Source organism: Lytechinus variegatus, chromosome 8 (genome assembly GCF_018143015.1).
Source record: "Lytechinus variegatus isolate NC3 chromosome 8, Lvar_3.0, whole genome shotgun sequence".
Classification (NCBI taxonomy): domain Eukaryota; kingdom Metazoa; phylum Echinodermata; class Echinoidea; order Temnopleuroida; family Toxopneustidae; genus Lytechinus; species Lytechinus variegatus.
This window is the reverse complement of record NC_054747.1, coordinates 19,749,176-19,773,283: the sequence shown is the minus strand read 5'-3', so window position 1 is coordinate 19,773,283 and position 24,108 is coordinate 19,749,176. Positions and strand designations below refer to the sequence as shown.

Below are 24,108 nucleotides of genomic sequence, written 5' to 3'. Positions count from 1 at the left end.
GTTTTTCATACCGGTTTAAACAACAAAATGAATAAAAATGATTAAATATAGGACTTGTATTGGACATGTTGACATTAGTCATTTATTCCATTGTCTTTGTAAACGAAATCAATGTATTCAGTTAATGTATTAAACGGTCCGTTAATGCATTGATTACTCAAAATAAAAAAAAAATGAATTAATAACTCAATCACTCGTAATCATGGTAATATAGGTATTTTTTAAACCACTATCCTCATTCTTCTTTGTCAGGAAAGTTTCGGAACAACGTCATAAACAGTAGAGTATCAGAAATGCTAGGAAAAACCATTCCACCGGATAAAGTGGATAAACTGACTAGAGTCCTTGGCAAGGAGTTGAAGAAAGATCTAAACCCTTATGATATTATAACCGCCTGGGTGACTGAAAAGAAGTTTTTCGGGTTTCGTGAAAAAAGTCCAATATTATTGAGCAACGAACTTCTCAAAGCAGGATTCTATCCATTTGCTCATGAGATAATGGCAGGTAAGTTGAAAATCATATTATGAAAAACCGTAAAGGTCAAGTCACCCCAAAAAATGTTGATTTGAATCAATAGAGAAAAATCAGACTAGCACAACGCTGGAAATTTCATCGAAATCGGATGTAAAATAAGAAAGTTAGGGCATTTTAAAGTTTTTGCTTATTTTTCACAAAACAGTGATATGCACAACTCAGTGACATGCAAATGAGTCAGTCGATCGATAATGTCCATCACTATTTCTTTTGGTTTTTGTCTCACCTGTGAAGCAGAGTGAGACTATAGGCGCCGCTTTTCCGACGGCGGCGGCGACGGCGGCGGCGTCAACATCGAATCTTAACCTGAGGTTAAGTTTTTGAAATGACGTCATAACTTGGACAGTATATGGACCTAGTTAATAAAACTTAAGCATAAAGTTAATCAAGTATTACTGAACACCCTATTAGAGTTTCATGTCACATGACCAAGGTCAAAGGTCATTTAGGGTCAATGAACTTAGACCATGTTGGAGGAATCAACATCGAAATCTTAACCTGAGGTTAAGTTTTTGAAATGTCATCATAACTTAGAAAATATATAGACCTAGTTCATGAAACTTGGACATAAGGTTAATCAAGTATCACTAAACATCCTGCATGAGTTTCACGTCACATGACCAAGGTCAAAGGTCATTTAGGGTCAATGAACTTTGGCCGAATTGGGGATATCTGTTGAATTCCCATCATAACTTTGAAAGTTTATGGATCTGATTCATGAAACTTGGACATTATAGTAATCAAGCATCACTGAACATTTTGTGCAAGTTTCAGGTCTCATGATTAAGGTCAAAGGTCATTTAGGGTCAATGAACTTTGGCCGAATCGGGGGTATCTGTTGAATTACCATCATAACTTTGAAAGTTTATGGATCTGATTCATGAAACTTGTACATAAGAGTAATCAAGTATCACTGAACATCCTGTGCGAGTTTCAGGTCACATGATCAAGGTCAAAGGTCATGTAAGGTCAATGAACTTTGGCCATGTTGAGGTTTTTTGTTGAATAACCATATCTCTGTAAGTTTATTGGTCTAGTTCATAAAAAGTGGACATAAGAGTAACCATGTATCACTGAACATCTTGTGCGAGTTAGAGTAGTATTCAAAGTCAGCACTGCTGCTATATTGAACCGCGTGATGCAGGTGAGACGGCCAGAGGCATTCCACTTGTTATTGTTTGAATTGCACAATATTTCATTTCTTACAAATTCGAAAATACGGACCAACTTGACTGAATCATATAATAGTAAACAATTTCACGTGATCGGGAAGGAATTGATCGTTGTTTCACTGGGCAAGAGGGAGAAAATTAAAACATTTCATATTTCACATAATATAATACAAAAGAAATAGTGAGTTGATGACATCAGTCTCTTCATTTGCATACCGACCAGGATGTGCATATAACTGTTTTGTAAAATTAAGCGACAATTTAAAATGTCATAACTTCTTATTTTACAACCGATTTTGATGACATTTTCAGTGTTATGCTTGTTGGATTTTCTCTTTTTATTCAAATCTAGTTTTTGGTTGGGGTGGACTCGTCCTTTAATTGAATGTCAGGGACCATGGAATGGTTTTAAAAGATAAAAGGGGGATGCGAGATGAACATTCATAAATCACTACTTGGTGATAATTTCTTACTTTTTTTAATGTTTACGTGGAAGTTTAGGGGGCTGAAGCGCTCTGCAGCCAAACCCCCGTTTCAGTTGTCCATGAACGTTACCCCATTGAATTTGAAAGGGGTATTCCATTCTAGAAATAATTGTTTCAATAAATAGAGTAAAATTCACTGAGGAAAATACCCTAAAAATTCTACCACAATCTGATATCACCCCACGAAATTCTTGAAGTTAGCGATGTTTTGTGAAAAATAAAACAGTTATATGCAGGTCATCATGATTATTCGTAGATGGGCTGAGAGTGTCAAGTTCCTACTTTACTTTTTATGGTATTACATGATATTTTCATACCTGCTTGAATGAAATGTCTCCCTTCTAATAAAGTAAGTTGAAGCAATGAATTATTTAATCATAATATCTAATGCATTAAATGCCTATCCAATCTTTTCAATTCTCGGAGGATGAAAAATTGAGTAAATAAAATTTCACAGAATAAAATAGAAAGAAACAATTGGGATTTTACATTATCAAATGGCTCATTGAATATTCAGTATTTCACTGAAAGATTGCAAAGCCTTAAAACGTCACAACTTCGATATTCCTAGTCCGATTTACGTTGTTTGAATATCTGTTATGAAATCAAATTATTTTTGTCACCCTTGAGTAACTCTTTGGACATAAATCATCTTGATTCCAGTAGACATTAAATCCTAACTAGAATTTTAATTCGTCTTACGGACGAATTAGGTGATCTGTCTGTGAATCTCATGATTATGATCTATTTTTTTATAATGATCACCATGTCAATGCAGATCAATATGAGCATCATGATATTAAGCGCAGTTTTATTAATGAAAGGACATGTTGAATACTGTTGAAAGACATTATTTGAAAGAAAAGGTTGTAAAAAAACTTCCTTTTCTAAAAAATGACAATTCAAATTTAGCAAGTGATAACACGAAATAGTGAGCAGTGGTGATGAAAGCAAGAATCTAGAATCCAGTTTTGAAAAATTTAAATCAGTATCCATAGACTAGATTTTTGGTTACCTCATGAACAATCATGACCAAATGACCTTTCATTTCTTACATTACGATAGGTAGATTTCATTGCAAGATATTATGCAAGCATGTCTTACATAGCAGTATGGAGAAATTGCATAGACCAAGTGAATAGAAAGCAAAGCAATGAACACTGATGGAGGTATTTGGAATGCGTTCAGCATGTTCTTATAACAATACATGGCCAACTCTGAAATACCAGTTGCTAGTACACGCATTGTTGTTTTTATGCGTGTATTGAAACGCACAATTCAAAAGAAAAATCAAGACATCAAGGTTGTTGCTAATATCTCATTAAATATAAAACAATCATGTCACTTTAGTACGAATGAACTTCTTATCATGTGCAGAATGGAACCACAAACTGGCTTATGGGGGTTACACGCAAAATGAGACAAAATTTAATAAATAAAAAAAATAGATCCTGATGGGTTTCGATCCAGGGACCCTCGCATTACAAGGCAGATGCACTAACCATCAGACCATAGTAACTGCCATACACTTGCAAGGCAACGATAAAATATAACCTCAAATTGTATTTTCAAGGTGAAAGTTTTATCATAAATTATACTTCTATACATTGTTAATATTTATGATGATCTCCTGCTCAAAATGATAGAAATGTAACATAATTTGGAAGAATATATAACCAACTACAATATGTCGAAAACCGGGCCAAAAACGACCAATGATTACGGAGTTATAGTCATATTTCCAAAATTATTAAAACGTCATAAAACAAAAATGGAAAATTTTAGTTCTGACGAAAATTTGATGACGTTATGATAAAATTTATTGTCACATGTAACATGAAATCACATCTACAAGTCCTATTCTATCCGAATATAAAAGAAAATTTGGGGGTCAACGGACTATCTGAAGAGTTATATAGAATTTTGTAAAAGCATGTTTTTGCACATTTTTGGCCTATTGTGAACGCGCGCTTGCGCGCGTAATTCAAACTTTGTCGGAGGCGCATTCCTTTATTACTGGTCGTAGAAGGTCGGTTAAGGTATCAAATTATTGGGAATTTCATAAAGAATGCATTGATGTAAAATAAAGTGCAGTTGTGCGTTGCGTAAGGACGTTACGCGCGTAAACGCGCGCGAAAACCTGTGAGCGCGCAAATTCCTGAAATGCTTAGAATGACCTGATTCGTACTCTACTTTGATCAAAAAGTGATTTTGAGCATTTTAAAATTTTGACGCGCGCGTACATGCGCGTCGTGACCTGTACATGACCTTTGATGACATGGACAGTTGACCCTTGATCTGAAGTTAATTTGATGTTAATATTGTTAATTTTTGATGATTGATAATGGAGATATTGTTGATAATGTGATTTTACAAAATGGCGCGTAGATGACGTCACGATGACCATTTGACGTTGAACTTGTTTCGTACACATCGTATGATAACTGTCCATAATTGATAATATTTTGATGAAAATTGATTGAATAGTTTTGATGATTTTGGTGGAACAAGAAAAGGGTGGAAAAAGAAAAATAAACTAGAATTTTAATTCGTCTTACGGACGAATTAGGTGATCTGTCTGTGAATCTCATGATCACGATCACGATCTATTTTTTTTAATCATGATCATCATTTCAATGCAGATCAATATGAATATCATCACAATAAACGTAGTTTTATCAATGAAAGGACCTGTTAAATACTGTCGAAAGACATTGAAATGAAAGGTTGTATAAATCTTGTTTTTCTGAAGAATGTCGATTCCAATTACGCAAGTAATAACACGAAATAGTGAGCATAGTGTTGACGAAAGCAAGATTCTAGAATCCAGTTTTGAAAAAAATTTAAACCAGTATACATTGACCAGTATTTAGTTGCCTCATGAGCAGTAAAGACTAAATGATATTTAATTTCTTACATTACGATATGTAGATTTCATTGCAAGATATTATACAAGCATGCCTTACAGAGCAGGTTGGAGCAATTGCATAGACCAGGTGAATAGAATAGCAAAGCAATGAACACTGACGGAGGCATTTGTTGCATTTCTTTCTGGAATGCAGCGTTAGCCGTGTTCTTATAACAATACATAGCCAACTCTGAAACACCAGTTGCTAGTACACGCATTGTTGTTTTTTGCATGTATTGAATCGCACAATCTAAAAGAATAATCAAGACATCAAGGTTATTACTAATATTTCATTAAATATAAAACAATCATGTCACTTTAGTACCAATGAACTTTTTCTTATCATTTGCAGAATGAACCCCAAACTGGCTTATAGGGGTTACACGCAAAATGAGACAAAATTTAATAAAAAAATAATACATGCTGATGGGTTTCGATCCAGGGACCCTCGCATTACAAGGCAGATGCACTAACCATCAGACCATAGTAACTGCCATACACTTGCAAGGCAACGATAAAATATAACCTCAAATTGAATTTTTAAGGTGAAAGTTTTATCATAAATTATACTTCTATACATTCTTGATATTTATGATGATGTTTTGCTTAAAATGATAAGATTGTAAAATAATTTGGAAGAATGTAAAACCAGCTACAATATCTAGAAAACCGGGCCAAAAACGACCAATGATTACGGAGTTATAGTCATATTTCCAAAATTATTAAAACGTCAAAAAACAAAATTGGAAAATTTTAGTTCTGACGAAAATTTGATGACGTTATGATAAAATTTATTGTCAAATGTGACATGAAATCACATCTACAAGTCCTATTCTATCCGAATATAAAAGAAAATTTGGGGGTCAACGGACTATCTGAAGAGTTATATAGAATTTTGTAAAAGCATGTTTTTGCACATTTTTGGCCTATTGTGAACGCGCGCTTGCGCGCGTAATTCAAACTTTGACGGAGGCGCATTCCTTTATTACTGGTCGTAGAAGGTCGGTTAAGGTATCAAATTATTGGGAATTTTATAAAGAATGCATAGATGTAAAATAAAGTGCAGTTGTGCGTTGCGTAAGGATGTTACGCGCGTAAACGCGCGCGAAAACCTGTGAGCGCGCAAATTCCTGAAATGCTTAGAATGACCTGAAACGTACTCTACTTTGATCAAAAAGTGATTTTGAGCATTTTAAAATTTTGACGCGCGCGTACATGCGCGTCGTGACCTGTAAATGACCTTTGATGACATGGACAGTTGACCCTTGATCTGAAGTTAATTTGATGTTAATATTGTTAATTTTTGATGATTGATAATGGAGATATTGTTGATAATGTGATTTTACAAAATGGCGCGTAGATGACGTCACGATGACCATTTGACGTTGAACTTGTTTCGTACACATCGTATGATAACTGTCCATAATTGATAATATTTTGATGAAAATTGATTGAATAGTTTTGATGATTTTGGTGGAACAAGAAAAGGGTGGAAAAAGAAAAATAAACTAGAATTTTAATTCGTCTTACGGACGAATTAGGTGATCTGTCTGTGAATCTCATGATTATGATCTATTTTTTTTATAATGATCACCATGTCAATGCAGATCAATATGAGCATCATGATATTAAGAGCAGTTTTATTAATGAAAGGACATGTTTAATACTTTTGAAAGACATTATTTGAAAGAAAAGGTTGTAAAAAAAACTTCTTTTCTAAAAAATGACAATTCAAATTTAGCAAGTGATAACACGAAATAGTGAGCAGTGGTGATGAAAGCAAGAATCTAGAATCCAGTTTTGAAAAATTTAAATCAGTATCCATAGACTAGATTTTTGGTTACCTCATGAACAATCATGACCAAATGACCTTTCATTTCTTACATTACGATAGGTAGATTTCATTGCAAGATATTATGCAAGCATGTCTTACTTAGCAGGATGGAGAAATTGCATAGACCAAAGTGAATAGAAAGCAAAGCAATGAACACTGATGGAGGTATATGGAATGCGTTCAGCATGTTCTTATAACAATACTTGGCCAACTCTGAAATACCAGTTGCTAGTACACGCATTGTTGTTTTTATGCGTGTATTGAAACGCACAATTCAAAAGAAAAATCAAGACATCAAGGTTGTTGCTAATATCTCATTAAATATAAAACAATCATGTCACTTTAGTACGAATGAACTTCTTATCATGCGCAGAATAGAACCACAAACTGGCTTATGGGGGGTTACACGCAAAATGAGACAAAATCTAATAAATAAAAAAATAGATCCTGATGGGTTTCGATCCAGGGACCCTCGCATTACAAGGCAGATGCACTAACCATTCGACCACAGTAACTGCCATACACTTTCTAGGCAACGATGAAATATAACCTCAAATTGAATTATTCAAGTGCAAGTTTTATCATAATGATATACTTTTATACATTGTTAATATTTATGATGATCTCTTGCTTAAAATGATAAGATTGTAAAATAATTTGGAAGAATATAAAACCAGCTACAATATGTAGAAAACCGGGCCAAAAACGACCAATGATTACGGAGTTATAGTCATATTTCCAAAATTATTAAAACGTCATAAAACAAAAATGGAAAATTTTAGTTCTGACGAAAATTTGAAGACGTTATGATAAAATTTATTGTCAAATGTGACATGAAATCACATCTACAAGTCCTATTCTATCCGAATATAAAAGAAAATTTGGGGGTCAACGGACTATCTGAAGAGTTATATAGAATTTTGTAAAAGCATGTTTTTGCACATTTTTGGCCTATTGTGAACGCGCGCTTGCGCGCGTAATTCAAACTTTGTCGGAGGCGCATTCCTTTATTACTGGTCGTAGAAGGTCGGTTAAGGTATCAAATTATTGGGAATTTCATAAAGAATGCATTGATGTAAAATAAAGTGCAGTTGTGCGTTGCGTAAGGACGTTACGCGCGTAAACGCGCGCGAAAACCTGTGAGCGCGCAAATTCCTGAAATGCTTAGAATGACCTGATTCGTACTCTGCTTTGATCAAAAAGTGATTTTGAGCATTTTAAAATTTTGACGCGCGCGTACATGCGCGTCGTGACCTGTACATGACCTTTCATGACATGGACAGTTGACCCTTGATCTGAAGTTAATTTGATGTTAATATTGTTAATTTTTGATGATTGATAATGGAGATATTGTTGATAATGTGATTTTACAAAATGGCGCGTAGATGACGTCACGATGACCATTTGACGTTGAACTTGTTTCGTACACATCGTATGATAACTGTCCATAATTGATAACATTTTGATGAAAATTGATTGATTAGTTTTGATGATTTTGGTGGAACAAGAAAAGGGTGGAAAAAGAAAAATAAATAAAAAGAATAAAGAAACTAGAATTTTAATTCGTCTTACGGACGAATTAGGTGATCTGTCTGTGAATCTCATGATTATGATCTATTTTTTTATAATGATCACCATGTCAATGCAGATCAATATGAGCATCATGATATTAAGCGCAGTTTTATTAATGAAAGGACATGTTGAATACTGTTGAAAGACATTATTTGAAAGAAAAGGTTTTAAAAAAAAATTTCCTTTTCTAAAGAATGACAATTCAAATTTAGCAAGTGATAACACGAAATAGTGAGCAGTGGTGATGAAATCAAGAATCCAGTTTTGAAAAATTTAAATCAGTATCCATAGACTAGATTTTTGGTTACCTCATGAACAATCATGACCAAATGACCTTTCATCTCTTACATTACGATAGGTAGATTTCATTGCAAGATATTATGCAAGCATGTCCTACATAGCAGGATGGAGAAATTGCATAGACCAAGTGAATAGAAAGCAAAGCAATGAACACTGATGGAGGTATTTGGAATGCGTTCAGCATGTTCTTATAACAATACTTGGCCAACTCTGAAATACCAGTTGCTAGTACACGCATTGTTGTTTTTATGCGTGTATTTTGAAACGCACAATTCAAAAGAAAAATCAAGACATCAAGGTTGTTGCTAATATCTCATTAAATATAAAACAATCATGTCACTTTAGTACGAATGAACTTCTTATCATGCGCAGAATGGAACCACAAACTGGCTTAAGGGGGTTACACGCAAAATGAGACAAAATTTAATAAATAAAAAAAAATAGATCCTGACGGGTTTCGATCCAGGGACCCTCGCATTGCAAGGCAGATGCACTAACCATTCGACCACAGTAACTGCCATACACTTTCAAGGCAACGATGAAATATAACCTCAAATTGAATTTTTCAAGTGCAAGTTTTATCATAATGATATACTTTTATACATTCTTAATATTTATGATGATGTTTTGCTTAAAATGATAAGATTGTAAAATAATTTGGAAGAATGTAAAACCAGCTACAATATGTAGAAAACCGGGCCAAAAACGACCAATGATTACGGAGTTATAGTCATATTTCCAAAATTATTAAAACGTCAAAAAACAAAATTGGAAAATTTTAGTTCTGACGAAAATTTGATGACGTTATGATAAAATTTATTGTCAAATGTGACATGAAATCACATCTACAAGTCCTATTCTATCCGAATATAAAAGAAAATTTGGGGGTCAACGGACTATCTGAAGAGTTATATAGAATTTTGTAAAAGCATGTTTTTGCACATTTTTGGCCTATTGTGAACGCGCGCTTGCGCGCGTAATTCAAACTTTGACGGAGGCGCATTCCTTTATTACTGGTCGTAGAAGGTCGGTTAAGGTATCAAATTATTGGGAATTTTATAAAAAATGCATTGATGTAAAATTAAGTGCAGTTGTGCGTTGCGTAAGGACGTTACGCGCGTAAACGCGCGCGAAAACCTGTGAGCGCGCAAATTCCTGAAATGCTTAGAATGACCTGAAACGTACTCTACTTTGATCAAAAAGTGATTTTGAGCATTTTAAAATTTTGACGCGCGCGTACATGCGCGTCGTGACCTGTAAATGACCTTTGATGACATGGACAGTTGACCCTTGATCTGAAGTTAATTTGATGTTAATATTGTTAATTTTTGATGATTGATAATGGAGATATTGTTGATAATGTGATTTTACAAAATGGCGCGTAGATGACGTCACGATGACCATTTGACGTTGAACTTGTTTCGTACACATCGTATGATAACTGTCCATAATTGATAATATTTTGATGAAAATTGATTGAATAGTTTTGATGATTTTGGTGGAACAAGAAAAGGGTGGAAAAAGAAAAATAAATAAAAAGAATAAATAAAGAAATAAATAAAAAAGAAAATTCGTAGAAACACAAGAGGTGATCTGTCAATAATTGACAGATCACCTAATAAAAAGAATAAATAAACTAGAATTTTAATTCGTCTTACGGACGAATTAGGTGATCTGTCTGTGAATCTCATGATCACGATCACGATCTATTTTTTTAATCATGATCATCATTTCAATGCAGATCAATATGAATATCATCACAATAAACGTAGTTTTATCAATGAAAGGACCTGTTAAATACTGTTGAAAGACATTGAAATAAAAGGTTGTATAGATCTTGTTTTTCTAAAGAATGTCAATTCCAATTAAGCAAGTAATAACACGAAATAGTGAGCATAGTGTTGACGAAAGCAAGATTCTAGAATCCAGTTTTGAAAAAAAATTAAACCAGTATGCATTGACCAGTATTTAGTTGCCTCATGAGCAGTAATGACTAAATGACATTTAATTTCTTACATGACGATATGTAGATTTCATTGCAAGATATTATACAAGCATGCCTTACATAGCAGGTTGGAGCAATTGCATAGACCAGGTGAATAGAAAGCAAAGCAATGAACACTGATGGAGGTATTTGGAATGCGTTCAGCATGTTCTTATAACAATACATAGCCAACTCTGAAACACCAGTTGCTAGTACACGCATTGTTGATTTTTTGCATGTATTGAATCGCACAATCTAAAAGAATAATCAAGACATGAAGGTTGTTACTAATATCTCATTAAATATAAAACAATCATGTGCCGGAATTATAAGAATGAACTTCTTATCATGCGCAGAATGAACCCCAAACTGGCTCATAGGGGTTACACGCAAAATGAGACAAAATTTAATTAAAAAAAATAATAGATGCTGATGGGTTTCGATCCAGGGACCCTCGCATTACAAGGCAGATGCACTAACCATCAGACCATAGTAACTGCCATACACTTGCAAGGCAACGATAAAATATAATCTCAAATTGTATTTTTAAGGTGAAAGTTTTATCATAAATTATACTTCTATACATTGTTAATATTTATGATGATCTCCTGCTCAAAATGATAAAAATGTAACATAATTTGGAAGAATATATAACCAACTACAATATGTCGAAAACCGGGCCAAAAACGACCAATGATTACGGAGTTATAGTCATATTTCCAAAATTATTAAAACGTCATAAAACAAAAATGGAAAATTTTAGTTCTGACGAAAATTTGATGACGTTATGATAAAATTTATTGTCACATGTAACATGAAATCACATCTACAAGTCCTATTCTATCCGAATATAAAAGAAAATTTGGGGGTCAACGGACTATCTGAAGAGTTATATAGAATTTTGTAAAAGCATGTTTTTGCACATTTTTGGCCTATTGTGAACGCGCGCTTGCGCGCGTAATTCAAACTTTGACGGAGGCGCATTCCTTTATTACTGGTCGTAGAAGGTGGGTTAAGATATCAAATTATTGGGAATTTCATAAAGAATGCATTGATGTAAAATAAAGTGCAGTTGTGCGTTGCGTAAGGACGTTACGCGCGTAAACGCGCGCGAAAACCTGTGAGCGCGCAAATTTCTGAAATGCTTAGAATGACCTGATTCGTACTCTACTTTGATCAAAAAGTGATTTTGAGCATTTTAAAATTTTGACGCGCGCGTACATGCGCGTCGTGACCTGTAAATGACCTTTGATGACATGGACAGTTGACCCTTGATCTGAAGTTAATATGATATTAATATTGTTAATTTTTGATGATTGATAATGGAGATATTGTTGATAATGTGATTTTACAAAATGGCGCGTAGATGACGTCACGATGACCATTTGACGTTGAACTTGTTTCGTACACATTGTATGATAACTGTCCATAATTGATAATATTTTGATGAAAATTGATTGAATAGTTTTGATGATTTTGGTGGAACAAGAAAAGGGTGGAAAAAGAAAAATAAACTAGACTTTTAATTCGTCTTACGGACGAATTAGGTGATCTGTCTGTGAATCTCATGATCATGATCACGATAGTCCGTTTGTTATTAACACCCTGTTAATGCAGATCAATATGACCATTATGATGATAAGCGTAGTTTTATTAATGAAAAGACATGTTGAATACTGTTGAACGACACTGAAAAAGAAGGTTGTATAAACAGATCTTATTCTAAGATCTGTAAATTCTAATTCTAAGAAATGTAAATTCCAATCTTGCAAGTGACGACACGAAATAGTGAGTAAATTGTTGACGAAATGCAAGAATCTAGAATCCAGTTTTGAAAATTTCAAATCAGTATCCACAGACCAGATTTTAGTTACCTCATGAGCAATGTTGACCAAATGAACTTTGATTTCTTACATTACGATAGGTACATTTGATTGCTAGATATGCAAGCATGTCTTACATAGCAGGATAGAGAAACTTCGACCAGGTGAATAGAATAGCAAAGCAATGAACACTGATGGAGGTATTTGTTGCATTTTTTTTATTTGAATGCGTTAGCATGTTCTTATAACAATACTTGGCCAACTCGGAAATACCAGTTGCTTGTACACGCATTGTTGTTTTAATGGATGTATTGAAACGCATAATCCAAAAGAATAAGAAAGACATCAAGGTTGTTGCTAAAATCTCATTAAATATAAAACAATTATGTTACTTTAGTACGAATGAACTTTTTATTATGCGCAGAATGGAACCCCAAACTGGCTTATGGGGGTTACACCCAAAATAAAACAAAATTAAAGAAATAAAAAAAATAGACCCTGATGGGTTTCGATCCAGGGTCTCTCGTATTACAAGGCAGATGCACTAACCATCAGACCATAGTAACTGCCGTACAACTGCAAGGCAACAATAAAATATAACCTCAAATTGAATTTTTCAAGTGCAAGTTTTATCATAATAATATGCTTCTATACATTGTTGATATTTATGATGATCTCCTGCTCAAAATGATAAGATTGCAACATAATTTGGAAGAATATAAAACCAGCTACAATATGTCAAAAACCAGGCGAAAAACGACCAATGATTACGGAGTTATAGTCTAATTTGCAAAATAAATAAAACGTCATAACACAAAAATTGAAAATTTTAATTCCGACGCCATTTTGATGACGTCATGATAAAATTTAGGGTCAAATGGAACATGAAATCACATCTTCAAGTCATAATCTATCCGAATGTAAAATAAAATTTGGGGGTCAACGGACTATCTGAAGAGTTATATTGGATTTTGTAAAGGCATGTTTTTGCACATATTTGGCCTATTGTGAACGCGCGCTTGCGCGCATTATGCAAACTTTGACGGAGGTTAGTTCCTTTATTACTGGTCGTAGAAGGTCGGTTAAGGTATCAAATTATTTGAAATTTAATAAAGAATGCATTGATGTAAAATAAAGTGCAGTTGTACGTTGCGTAAGGACGTTACGCGCGTAAACGCGCGCGAAAACCTGTGAGCGCGCAAATTCCTGAAATGCTTAGAATGACCTGATTCGTACTCTACTTTGATCAAAAAGTGATTTTGAGCATTTTAAAATTTTGACGCGCGCGTACATGCGCGTCGTGACCTGTAAATGACCTTTGATGACATGGACAGTTGACCCTTGATCTGAAGTTTATTTCATGTTAATATTGTTAACTTTTGATGATTGATAATGAAGATATGATTGATAATGTGATTTTACAAAATGGCGCGTAGATGACGTCACGATGACCATTTGACGTTGAACTTGTTTCGTACACATCGTATGATAATTGTCCATAATTGATAACATTTTGATAAAAATTGATTGATTAGTTTTGATGATTTTGGTGGAACAAGAAAAGGGTGGAAAAAGAAAAATAAACTAGACTTTTAATTCGTCTTACGGACGAATTAGGTGATCTGTCTGTGAATCTCATGATCATGATCACGATAGTCCGTTTGTTATTAACACCCTGTTAATGCAGATCAATATGACCATTATGATGATAAGCGTAGTTTTATTAATGAAAAGACATGTTGAATACTGTTGAACGACACTGAAAAAGAAGGTTGTATAAACAGATCTTATTCTAAGATCTGTAAATTCTAATTCTAAGAAATGTAAATTCCAATCTTGCAAGTGACGACACGAAATAGTGAGTAAATTGTTGACGAAATGCAAGAATCTAGAATCCAGTTTTGAAAATTTCAAATCAGTATCCACAGACCAGATTTTAGTTACCTCATGAGCAATGTTGACCAAATGAACTTTGATTTCTTACATTACGATAGGTACATTTGATTGCTAGATATGCAAGCATGTCTTACATAGCAGGATAGAGAAACTTCGACCAGGTGAATAGAATAGCAAAGCAATGAACACTGATGGAGGTATTTGTTGCATTTTTTATTTGAATGCGTTAGCATGTTCTTATAACAATACTTGGCCAACTCGGAAATACCAGTTGCTTGTACACGCATTGTTGTTTTAATGGATGTATTGAAACGCATAATCCAAAAGAATAAGAAAGACATCAAGGTTGTTGCTAAAATCTCATTAAATATAAAACAAATATGTTACTTTAGTACGAATGAACTTTTTATTATGCGCAGAATGGAACCCCAAACTGGCTTATGGGGGTTACACCCAAAATAAAACAAAATTAAAGAAATAAAAAAAATAGACCCTGATGGGTTTCGATCCAGGGTCTCTCGTATTACAAGGCAGATGCATTAACCATCAGACCATAGTAACTGCCGTACAACTGCAAGGCAACAATAAAATATAACCTCAAATTGAATTTTTCAAGTGCAAGTTTTATCATAATAATATGCTTCTATACATTGTTGATATTTATGATGATCTCCTGCTCAAAATGATAAGATTGCAACATAATTTGGAAGAATATAAAACCAGCTACAATATGTCAAAAACCAGGCGAAAAACGACCAATGATTACGGAGTTATAGTCTAATTTGCAAAATTATTAAAACGTCATAACACAAAAATTGAAAATTTTAATTCCGACGCCATTTTGATGACGTCATGATAAAATTTAGGGTCAAATGGAACATGAAATCACATCTTCAAGTCATAATCTATCTGAATGTTAAATAAAATTTGGGGGTCAACGGACTATCTGAAGAGTTATATTGGATTTTGTAAAGGCATGTTTTTGCACATATTTGGCCTATTGTGAACGCGCGCTTGCGCGCATTATGCAAACTTTGACGGAGGCTAGTTCCTTTATTACTGGTCGTAGAAGGTCGGTTAAGGTATCAAATTATTTGAAATTTAATAAAGAATGCATTGATGTAAAATAAAGTGCAGTTGTACGTTGCGTAAGGACGTTACGCGCGTAAACGCGCGCGAAAACCTGTGAGCGCGCAAATTCCTGAAATGCTTAGAATGACCTGATTCGTACTCTACTTTGATCAAAAAGTGATTTTGAGCATTTTAAAATTTTGACGCGCGCGTACATGCGCGTCGTGACCTGTAAATGACCTTTGATGACATGGACAGTTGACCCTTGATCTGAAGTTTATTTCATGTTAATATTGTTAACTTTTGATGATTGATAATGAAGATATGATTGATAATGTGATTTTACAAAATGGCGCGTAGATGACGTCACGATGACCATTTGACGTTGAACTTGTTTCGTACACATCGTATGATAATTGTCCATAATTGATAACATTTTGATAAAAATTGATTGATTAGTTTTGATGATTTTGGTGGAACAAGAAAAGGGTGGAAAAAGAAAAATAAACTAGACTTTTAATTCGTCTTACGGACGAATTAGGTGATCTGTCTGTGAATCTCATGATCATGATCACGATAGTCCGTTTGTTATTAACACCCTGTTAATGCAGATCAATATGACCATTATGATGATAAGCGTAGTTTTATTAATGAAAAGACATGTTGAATACTGTTGAACGACACTGAAAAAGAAGGTTGTATAAACAGATCTTATTCTAAGATCTGTAAATTCTAATTCTAAGAAATGTAAATTCCAATCTTGCAAGTGACGACACGAAATAGTGAGTAAATTGTTGACGAAATGCAAGAATCTAGAATCCAGTTTTGAAAATTTCAAATCAGTATCCACAGACCAGATTTTAGTTACCTCATGAGCAATGTTGACCAAATGAACTTTGATTTCTTACATTACGATAGGTACATTTGATTGCTAGATATGCAAGCATGTCTTACATAGCAGGATAGAGAAACTTCGACCAGGTGAATAGAATAGCAAAGCAATGAACACTGATGGAGGTATTTGTTGCATTTTTTATTTGAATGCGTTAGCATGTTCTTATAACAATACTTGGCCAACTCGGAAATACCAGTTGCTTGTACACGCATTGTTGTTTTAATGGATGTATTGAAACGCATAATCCAAAAGAATAAGAAAGACATCAAGGTTGTTGCTAAAATCTCATTAAATATAAAACAAATATGTTACTTTAGTACGAATGAACTTTTTATTATGCGCAGAATGGAACCCCAAACTGGCTTATGGGGGTTACACCCAAAATAAAACAAAATTAAAGAAATAAAAAAAATAGACCCTGATGGGTTTCGATCCAGGGTCTCTCGTATTACAAGGCAGATGCATTAACCATCAGACCATAGTAACTGCCGTACAACTGCAAGGCAACAATAAAATATAACCTCAAATTGAATTTTTCAAGTGCAAGTTTTATCATAATAATATGCTTCTATACATTGTTGATATTTATGATGATCTCCTGCTCAAAATGATAAGATTGCAACATAATTTGGAAGAATATAAAACCAGCTACAATATGTCAAAAACCAGGCGAAAAACGACCAATGATTACGGAGTTATAGTCTAATTTGCAAAATTATTAAAACGTCATAACACAAAAATTGAAAATTTTAATTCCGACGCCATTTTGATGACGTCATGATAAAATTTAGGGTCAAATGGAACATGAAATCACATCTTCAAGTCATAATCTATCCGAATGTAAAATAAAATTTGGGGGTCAACGGACTATCTGAAGAGTTATATTGGATTTTGTAAAGGCATGTTTTTGCACATATTTGGCCTATTGTGAACGCGCGCTTGCGCGCAATATGCAAACTTTGACGGAGGCTAGTTCCTTTATTACTGGTCGTAGAAGGTCGGTTAAGGTATCAAATTATTTGAAATTTAATAAAGAATGCATTGATGTAAAATAAAGTGCAGTTGTACGTTGCGTAAGGACGTTACGCGCGTAAACGCGCGCGAAAACCTGTGAGCGCGCAAATTCCTGAAATGCTTAGAATGACCTGATTCGTACTCTACTTTGATCAAAAAGTGATTTTGAGCATTTTAAAATTTTGACGCGCGCGTACATGCGCGTCGTGACCTGTAAATGACCTTTGATGACATGGACAGTTGACCCTTGATCTGAAGTTTATTTCATGTTAATATTGTTAACTTTTGATGATTGATAATGAAGATATGATTGATAATGTGATTTTACAAAATGGCGCGTAGATGACGTCACGATGACCATTTGACGTTGAACTTGTTTCGTACACATCGTATGATAACTGTCCATAATTGATAACATTTTGATGAAAATTGATTGATTAGTTTTGATGATTTTGGTGGAACAAGAAAAGGGTGGAAAAAGAAAAATAAATAAAAAGAATAAATAAATAAAGAAATAAATAAAAAAGAAAATTCGTAGAAACACAAGAGGTGATCTGTCAATTGACAGATCACCTAACTAGAATTTTAATTCGTCTTACGGACGAATTAGGTGATCTGTCTCTGAATCTTATGATCATGATCACGATCTAATTTTGTTATCATGATATGTCAATGCAGATCAATATGACCATCATGATGATAAGCGTAATTTATTAATGAAAAGACATGTTGAATACTGTTGAAAAAAACACTGAAAAAGAAGGTTGTATAAACAGATCTTCTTATTCTAAGAAATGTAAATTTCAATTTTTGCAAGTGACGACACGAATTAGTGAGCACAGTGTTGACGAAACGCTAGAAATAAATGTTGAATCCAGTTTTGAAAAAATTGAAATCAAGATCCATGGACCAGTTTCCAATTTTCGTCAAAGGACTTTTCATTTCTTATATAATGATAGGTAGATTTCATCGCAAGATATGCCAGAATACCTTACATAGTAGGATTGAGAAATTGCATAGACCAGGTGAATAGAATCGCAAAGCAATGAACACTGAAGGAGGTATTAGTTGCATTTCTTCTTGGAATGCGTTAGCATGTTCATTTAACAATACTTGGCCAACTGTGACATGACAGTTGCTAGTGCACGCATTGTTGTTTGCATGTATGTAATGAAACACACAATTCAAAAGAATAATCAAGACATCAGGGTTGTTACTAATGTCTCATTAAATATAAAACAGTCATGTCATTTTAGTACGAATGAACTTCTTCTTATCATCAACAGAATGGAAATCTGAACTGGCTTGTAAGGGTTACACGCAATATGAGAAAAAAAATCATAAATAAAAAAAATAGATCCTGATGGGTTTCGAACCAGGGTCCCTTGCATTAGAAGGCAGATGCACTAACCATTCGACCAAAGTAACTGCCATACACTTTCTAGGCAACTATGAAATATAACCTCAAATTGAATATTTCAAGTGCAAGTTTTATCATAATGATATACTTTTATACATTGTTAATATTTATGATGATCTCTTGCTTAAGATGATAAGATTGTAAAATAATTTGGAGGAATATAAAACCAGCTACAATATGTAGAAAACCGGGCCCAAAACGACCAATGATTACGGAGTTATAGTCATATTTCCAAAATTATCAAAACGTCATAAAACAAAAATGGAAAATTTTAGTTCTGACGAAAATTTGATGACGTTATGATAAAATTTATTGTCAAATGTGACATGAAATCACATCTACAAGTCCTATTCTATCCGAATATAAAAGAAAATTTGGGGGTCAACGGACTATCTGAAGAGTTATATAGAATTTTGTAAAAGCATGTTTTTGCACATTTTTGGCCTATTGTGAACGCGCGCTTGCGCGCGTAATTCAAACTTTGACGGAGGCGCATTCCTTTATTACTGGTCGTAGAAGGTCGGTTAAGGTATCAAATTATTGGGAATTTCATAAAAAATTCATTGATGTAAAATAAAGTGCAGTTGTGCGTTGTGTAAGGACGTTACGCGCGTAAACGCGCGCGAAAACCTGTGAGCGCGCAAATTCCTGAAATGCTTAGAATGACCTGAAACGTACTCTACTTTGATCAAAAAGTGATTTTGAGCATTTTAAAATTTTGACGCGCGCGTACATGCGCGTCGTGACCTGTAAATGACCTTTGATGACATGGACAGTTGACCCTTGATCTGAAGTTAATTTGATGTTAATATTGTTAATTTTTGATGATTGATAATGGAGATATTGTTGATAATGTGATTTTACAAAATGGCGCGTAGATGACGTCACGATGACCATTTGACGTTGAACTTGTTTCGTACACATCGTATGATAACTGTCCATAATTGATAATATTTTGATGAAAATTGATTGAATAGTTTTGATGATTTTGGTGGAACAAGAAAAGGGTGGAAAAAGAAAAATAAATAAAAAGAATAAACTAGAATTTTAATTCGTCTTACGGACGAATTAGGTGATCTGTCTGTGAATCTCATGATTATGATCTATTTTTTTTATAATGATCACCATGTCAATGCAGATCAATATGAGCATCATGATATTAAGCGCAGTTTTATTAATGAAAGGACATGTTGAATACTGTTGAAAGACATTATTTGAAAGAAAAGGTTGTAAAAAAAATTGCTTTTCTAAAAAATGACAATTCAAATTTAGCAAGTGATAACACGAAATAGTGAGCAGTGGTGATGAAAGCAAGAATCTAGAATCCAGTTTTGAAAAATTTAAATCAGTATCCATAGACTAGATTTTTGGTTACCTCATGAACAATCATGACCAAATGACCTTTCATTTCTTACATTACGATAGGTAGATTTCATTGCAAGATATTATGCAAGCATGTCTTACATAGCAGGATGGAGAAATTGCATAGACCAAGTGAATAGAAAGCAAAGCAATGAACACTGATGGAGGTATTTGGAATGCGTTCAGCATGTTCTTATAACAATACTTGGCCAACTCTGAAATACCAGTTGCTAGTACACGCATTGTTGTTTTATGCGTGTATTGAAACGCACAATTCAAAAGAAAAATCAAGACATCAAGGTTGTTGCTAATATCTCATTAAATATAAAACAATCATGTCACTTTAGTACGAATGAACTTCTTATCATGTGCAGAATGGAACCACAAACTGGCTTATGGGGGTTACACGCAAAATGAGACAAAATTTAATAAATAAAAAAAATAGATCCTGATGGGTTTCGATCCAGGGACCCTCGCATTACAAGGCAGATGCACTAACCATTCGACCACAGTAACTGCCATACACTTTCTAGGCAACGATGAAATATAACCTCAAATTGAATTTTTCAAGTGCAAGTTTTATCATAATGATATACTTTTATACATTGTTAATATTTATGATGATCTCTTGGTTAAAATGATAAGATTGTAAAATAATTTGGAAGAATATAAAACCAGCTACAATATGTAGAAAACCGGGCCAAAAACGACCAATGATTACGGAGTTATAGTCATATTTCCAAAATTATTAAAACGTCAAAAAACAAAAATGGAAAATTTTAGTTCTGACGAAAATTTGATGACGTTATGATAAAATTTATTGTCAAATGTGACATGAAATCACATCTACAAGTCCTATTCTATCCGAATATAAAAGAAAATTTGGGGGTCAACGGACTATCTGAAGAGTTATATAGAATTTTGTAAAAGCATGTTTTTGCACATTTTTGGCCTATTGTGAACGCGCGCTTGCGCGCGTAATTCAAACTTTGACGGAGGCGCATTCCTTTATTACTGGTCGTAGAAGGTCGATTAAGGTATCAAATTATTAGGAATTTTATAAGGAATACATTCATGTAAAAGAAATTGAGATTCTACGTTGTGTAAGGACGTTACGCGCGTAAACGCGCGCGAAAACCTATGAGCGCGCAAATTCCTGAAATGCTTAGAATGACCTGATTCGTACTCTACTTTGATCAAAAAGTGATTTTGAGCATTTTAAAATTTTGACGCGCGCGTACATGCGCGTCGTGACCTGTACATGACCTTTGATGACATGGACAGTTGACCCTTGATCTGAAGTTAATTTGATGTTAATATTGTTAATTTTTGATGATTGATAATGGAGATATTGTTGATAATGTGATTTTACAAAATGGCGCGTAGATGACGTCACGATGACCATTTGACGTTGAACTTGTTTCGTACACATCGCATGATAACTGTGCATAATTGATAATATTTTGATGAAAATTGATTGAATAGTTTTGATGATTTTGGTGGAACAAGAAAAGGGTGGAAAAAGAAAAATAAATAAAAAGAATAAATAAAGAAATAAATAAAAAAGAAAATTCGTAGAAACATAAGAGGTGATCTGTCAATTGACAGATCACCTAATAAAGAAATAAACTAGATTTTAATTCGTCATGAGGACGAATTAGGTGGTCTGTCATGAAATTTCATTATGTGTCGGCTAATGTATGAAATGAATCAGTAGACAATCTTGATGATAGACATCATGGGAGTAAATTTTGACCATTGCTTAATACTCACTCTTTAATGTGGTGATGATAAACGTGATGGTTATAAATATGTTGGTGATAATGCAATACGGTAAATACGAAATGAAGTGTTGAGCACGTAAAATGCCTTAAAAACTCCTCAAAAAATAAGAGACGGGGCGATTTACCGAAATTGGCTTCCCAAAAATGCGCTATGAAAGGAGCCTTCATTTTCAGAGCAGCTAATTTTTAATCTACAGTTTCATATTTTTGTATGTAAAATATTTTTAAAAACTCTTTATTCTGTCAGCAATTTTTCTTTTCAGATTTCAAGCAAGAATTTTCACAATGTCAGTGGGTATCAGTTTCACAGAATGCTTGAAAATTCACAGGTGATACTTTTTGATAACTAAAATGTCTTAAAATTTTTATTCAAAACTTCTGCTAAATTTGAATTATTTTTAATGAGAAATTTCACAATGCTACAATTTCACAGCATTCACTTCAAAACTCATTAGTGATGTATTTGATGAAAGAATTAAGTAGATTTTTTTTGGGGGGTGGGGGAATGTTTGCAAAATTTCTGCAAATTCCTAAACATTTCACATTATATTTTCCGTCAAGAATTTTCAATATCCATTTATTAATTGTGTATGACTTTAACATTTGCTTGAAAATTCTTTCTTGATGATTTTACTGAAAAAAGTCAGGTGAAAGATTCAAATCCAGGTAATTTTCCCCGCAGAATTTCGGGAAAATTTGTATTTAAGTAAGTTGCGTAATTCTTAATTTCAAAGAAGGTATCTGAAAATTTGTTATATGTTATATTTAGTGAAAATAACCAAATAAAAAAAATCCGGAAAATTCCCCAAAATGTCCGGAATGAAAATTTTCAACACAATAGCGTTTCAATATTGTAGCGTTTACTAAGAAAATACATAAATGATGTTTTACAATGTTAAAATTACCTCTTAAAAAGTTCCGGAAAAACTACGAAAAATGTCCTACATGAAAAACCAGAAAACCAGTTGGCTTGAAATTTACAGGAAGACCGTAAAATTGATTGATAAGACATTTTCTTTTAAAAATTCTCAAAAATTAGGCCCAGAAAAAATTTGCAAAAATTTAAACAGGTCACAACACAATGATGCTGTGGTCAAAAGTGAAAATTATTCGTACGTTATTTGTAGAGAATTTTTTCGACTACAACATATCAAAATTTGAGAGAAAACTGACCACTAATAACGAAAATACGGTCAAATATGCATAAATACGTGGACGTATGTTGCGAAAATGTGTAATTTTTATTTTTTAAGGTTATTTTGTGGTATTTATGCAATTTCCAGATGAGATATTGAGTATATTGACGAGTGAGGAAAAATTGGGGGTCAACGGACTCCCTGAAGAGCTACAGTGAATTTTATATAGGCATATTTTTGCCCACTTATGACTTATTTTGCGAGTTTGCACGCGCGTGCAATGCAAATTTGAATGGACGCGCATTCCGGTATTATTGGTCGTAAGAGGCTGAATGAGGTATCAAATTAATCAGAAGATCATGGACAATGGACAGACATAAAATAAATGACGACTCGAAGAGGCATAGCGATGATAGGAGCAAGAACGCGCACGCATACCTGTCCGCGCGCAAATTCTTGACATGCTCAAAATGGCCTGAAACGTACCCAAACTTGACCACGGTTGATTTGGAGAATTTTCAAATTTTGACGCGCGCGTACGTGCGCGTCGTGACCTTAGCATGACCTCTGTTGACATGTCCTGATGACTTGTCACCTGAACTTGATATGATGCAAATATGGATGATTTTTGATGATTAGTTGCGATGATATGATCAATCATTTAATTTCACAAAATGGCGCCTAGATGACGTCATCATGATTTGATAACCTTGAAAAGTTTCGTTTCGCATGTCCATAATGATTGCCATACATGACATGAAAATCAAGGAAATTGACAGGCCCGATATTGAGATAAAGTGGTTACTAGCTTTGGCAATAAAAATAAAGAAAATTCTGACGAATATAATAGGTGATCTGTCATATTCATGACAGACCACCTAAAAAGGGTTTAAAAAAAAAAAAAAGAGTCGAGCGAGG

The 24,108-nt window shown here is 33.8% G+C and overlaps 1 protein-coding gene across 1 annotated transcript in view; it reads left to right on the top strand.

The window, feature by feature from the left end:
* The window catches only part of LOC121419543, a 65,668-nt gene that overhangs the window by 30,527 nt on the left and 11,033 nt on the right, over positions 1-24,108 (top strand). The window contains exon 8 of the mRNA XM_041613999.1: positions 253-504. Within this exon, the coding sequence (XP_041469933.1) occupies positions 253-504 (252 nt within the window). The remainder of the gene's footprint in view (positions 1-252; positions 505-24,108) is intronic.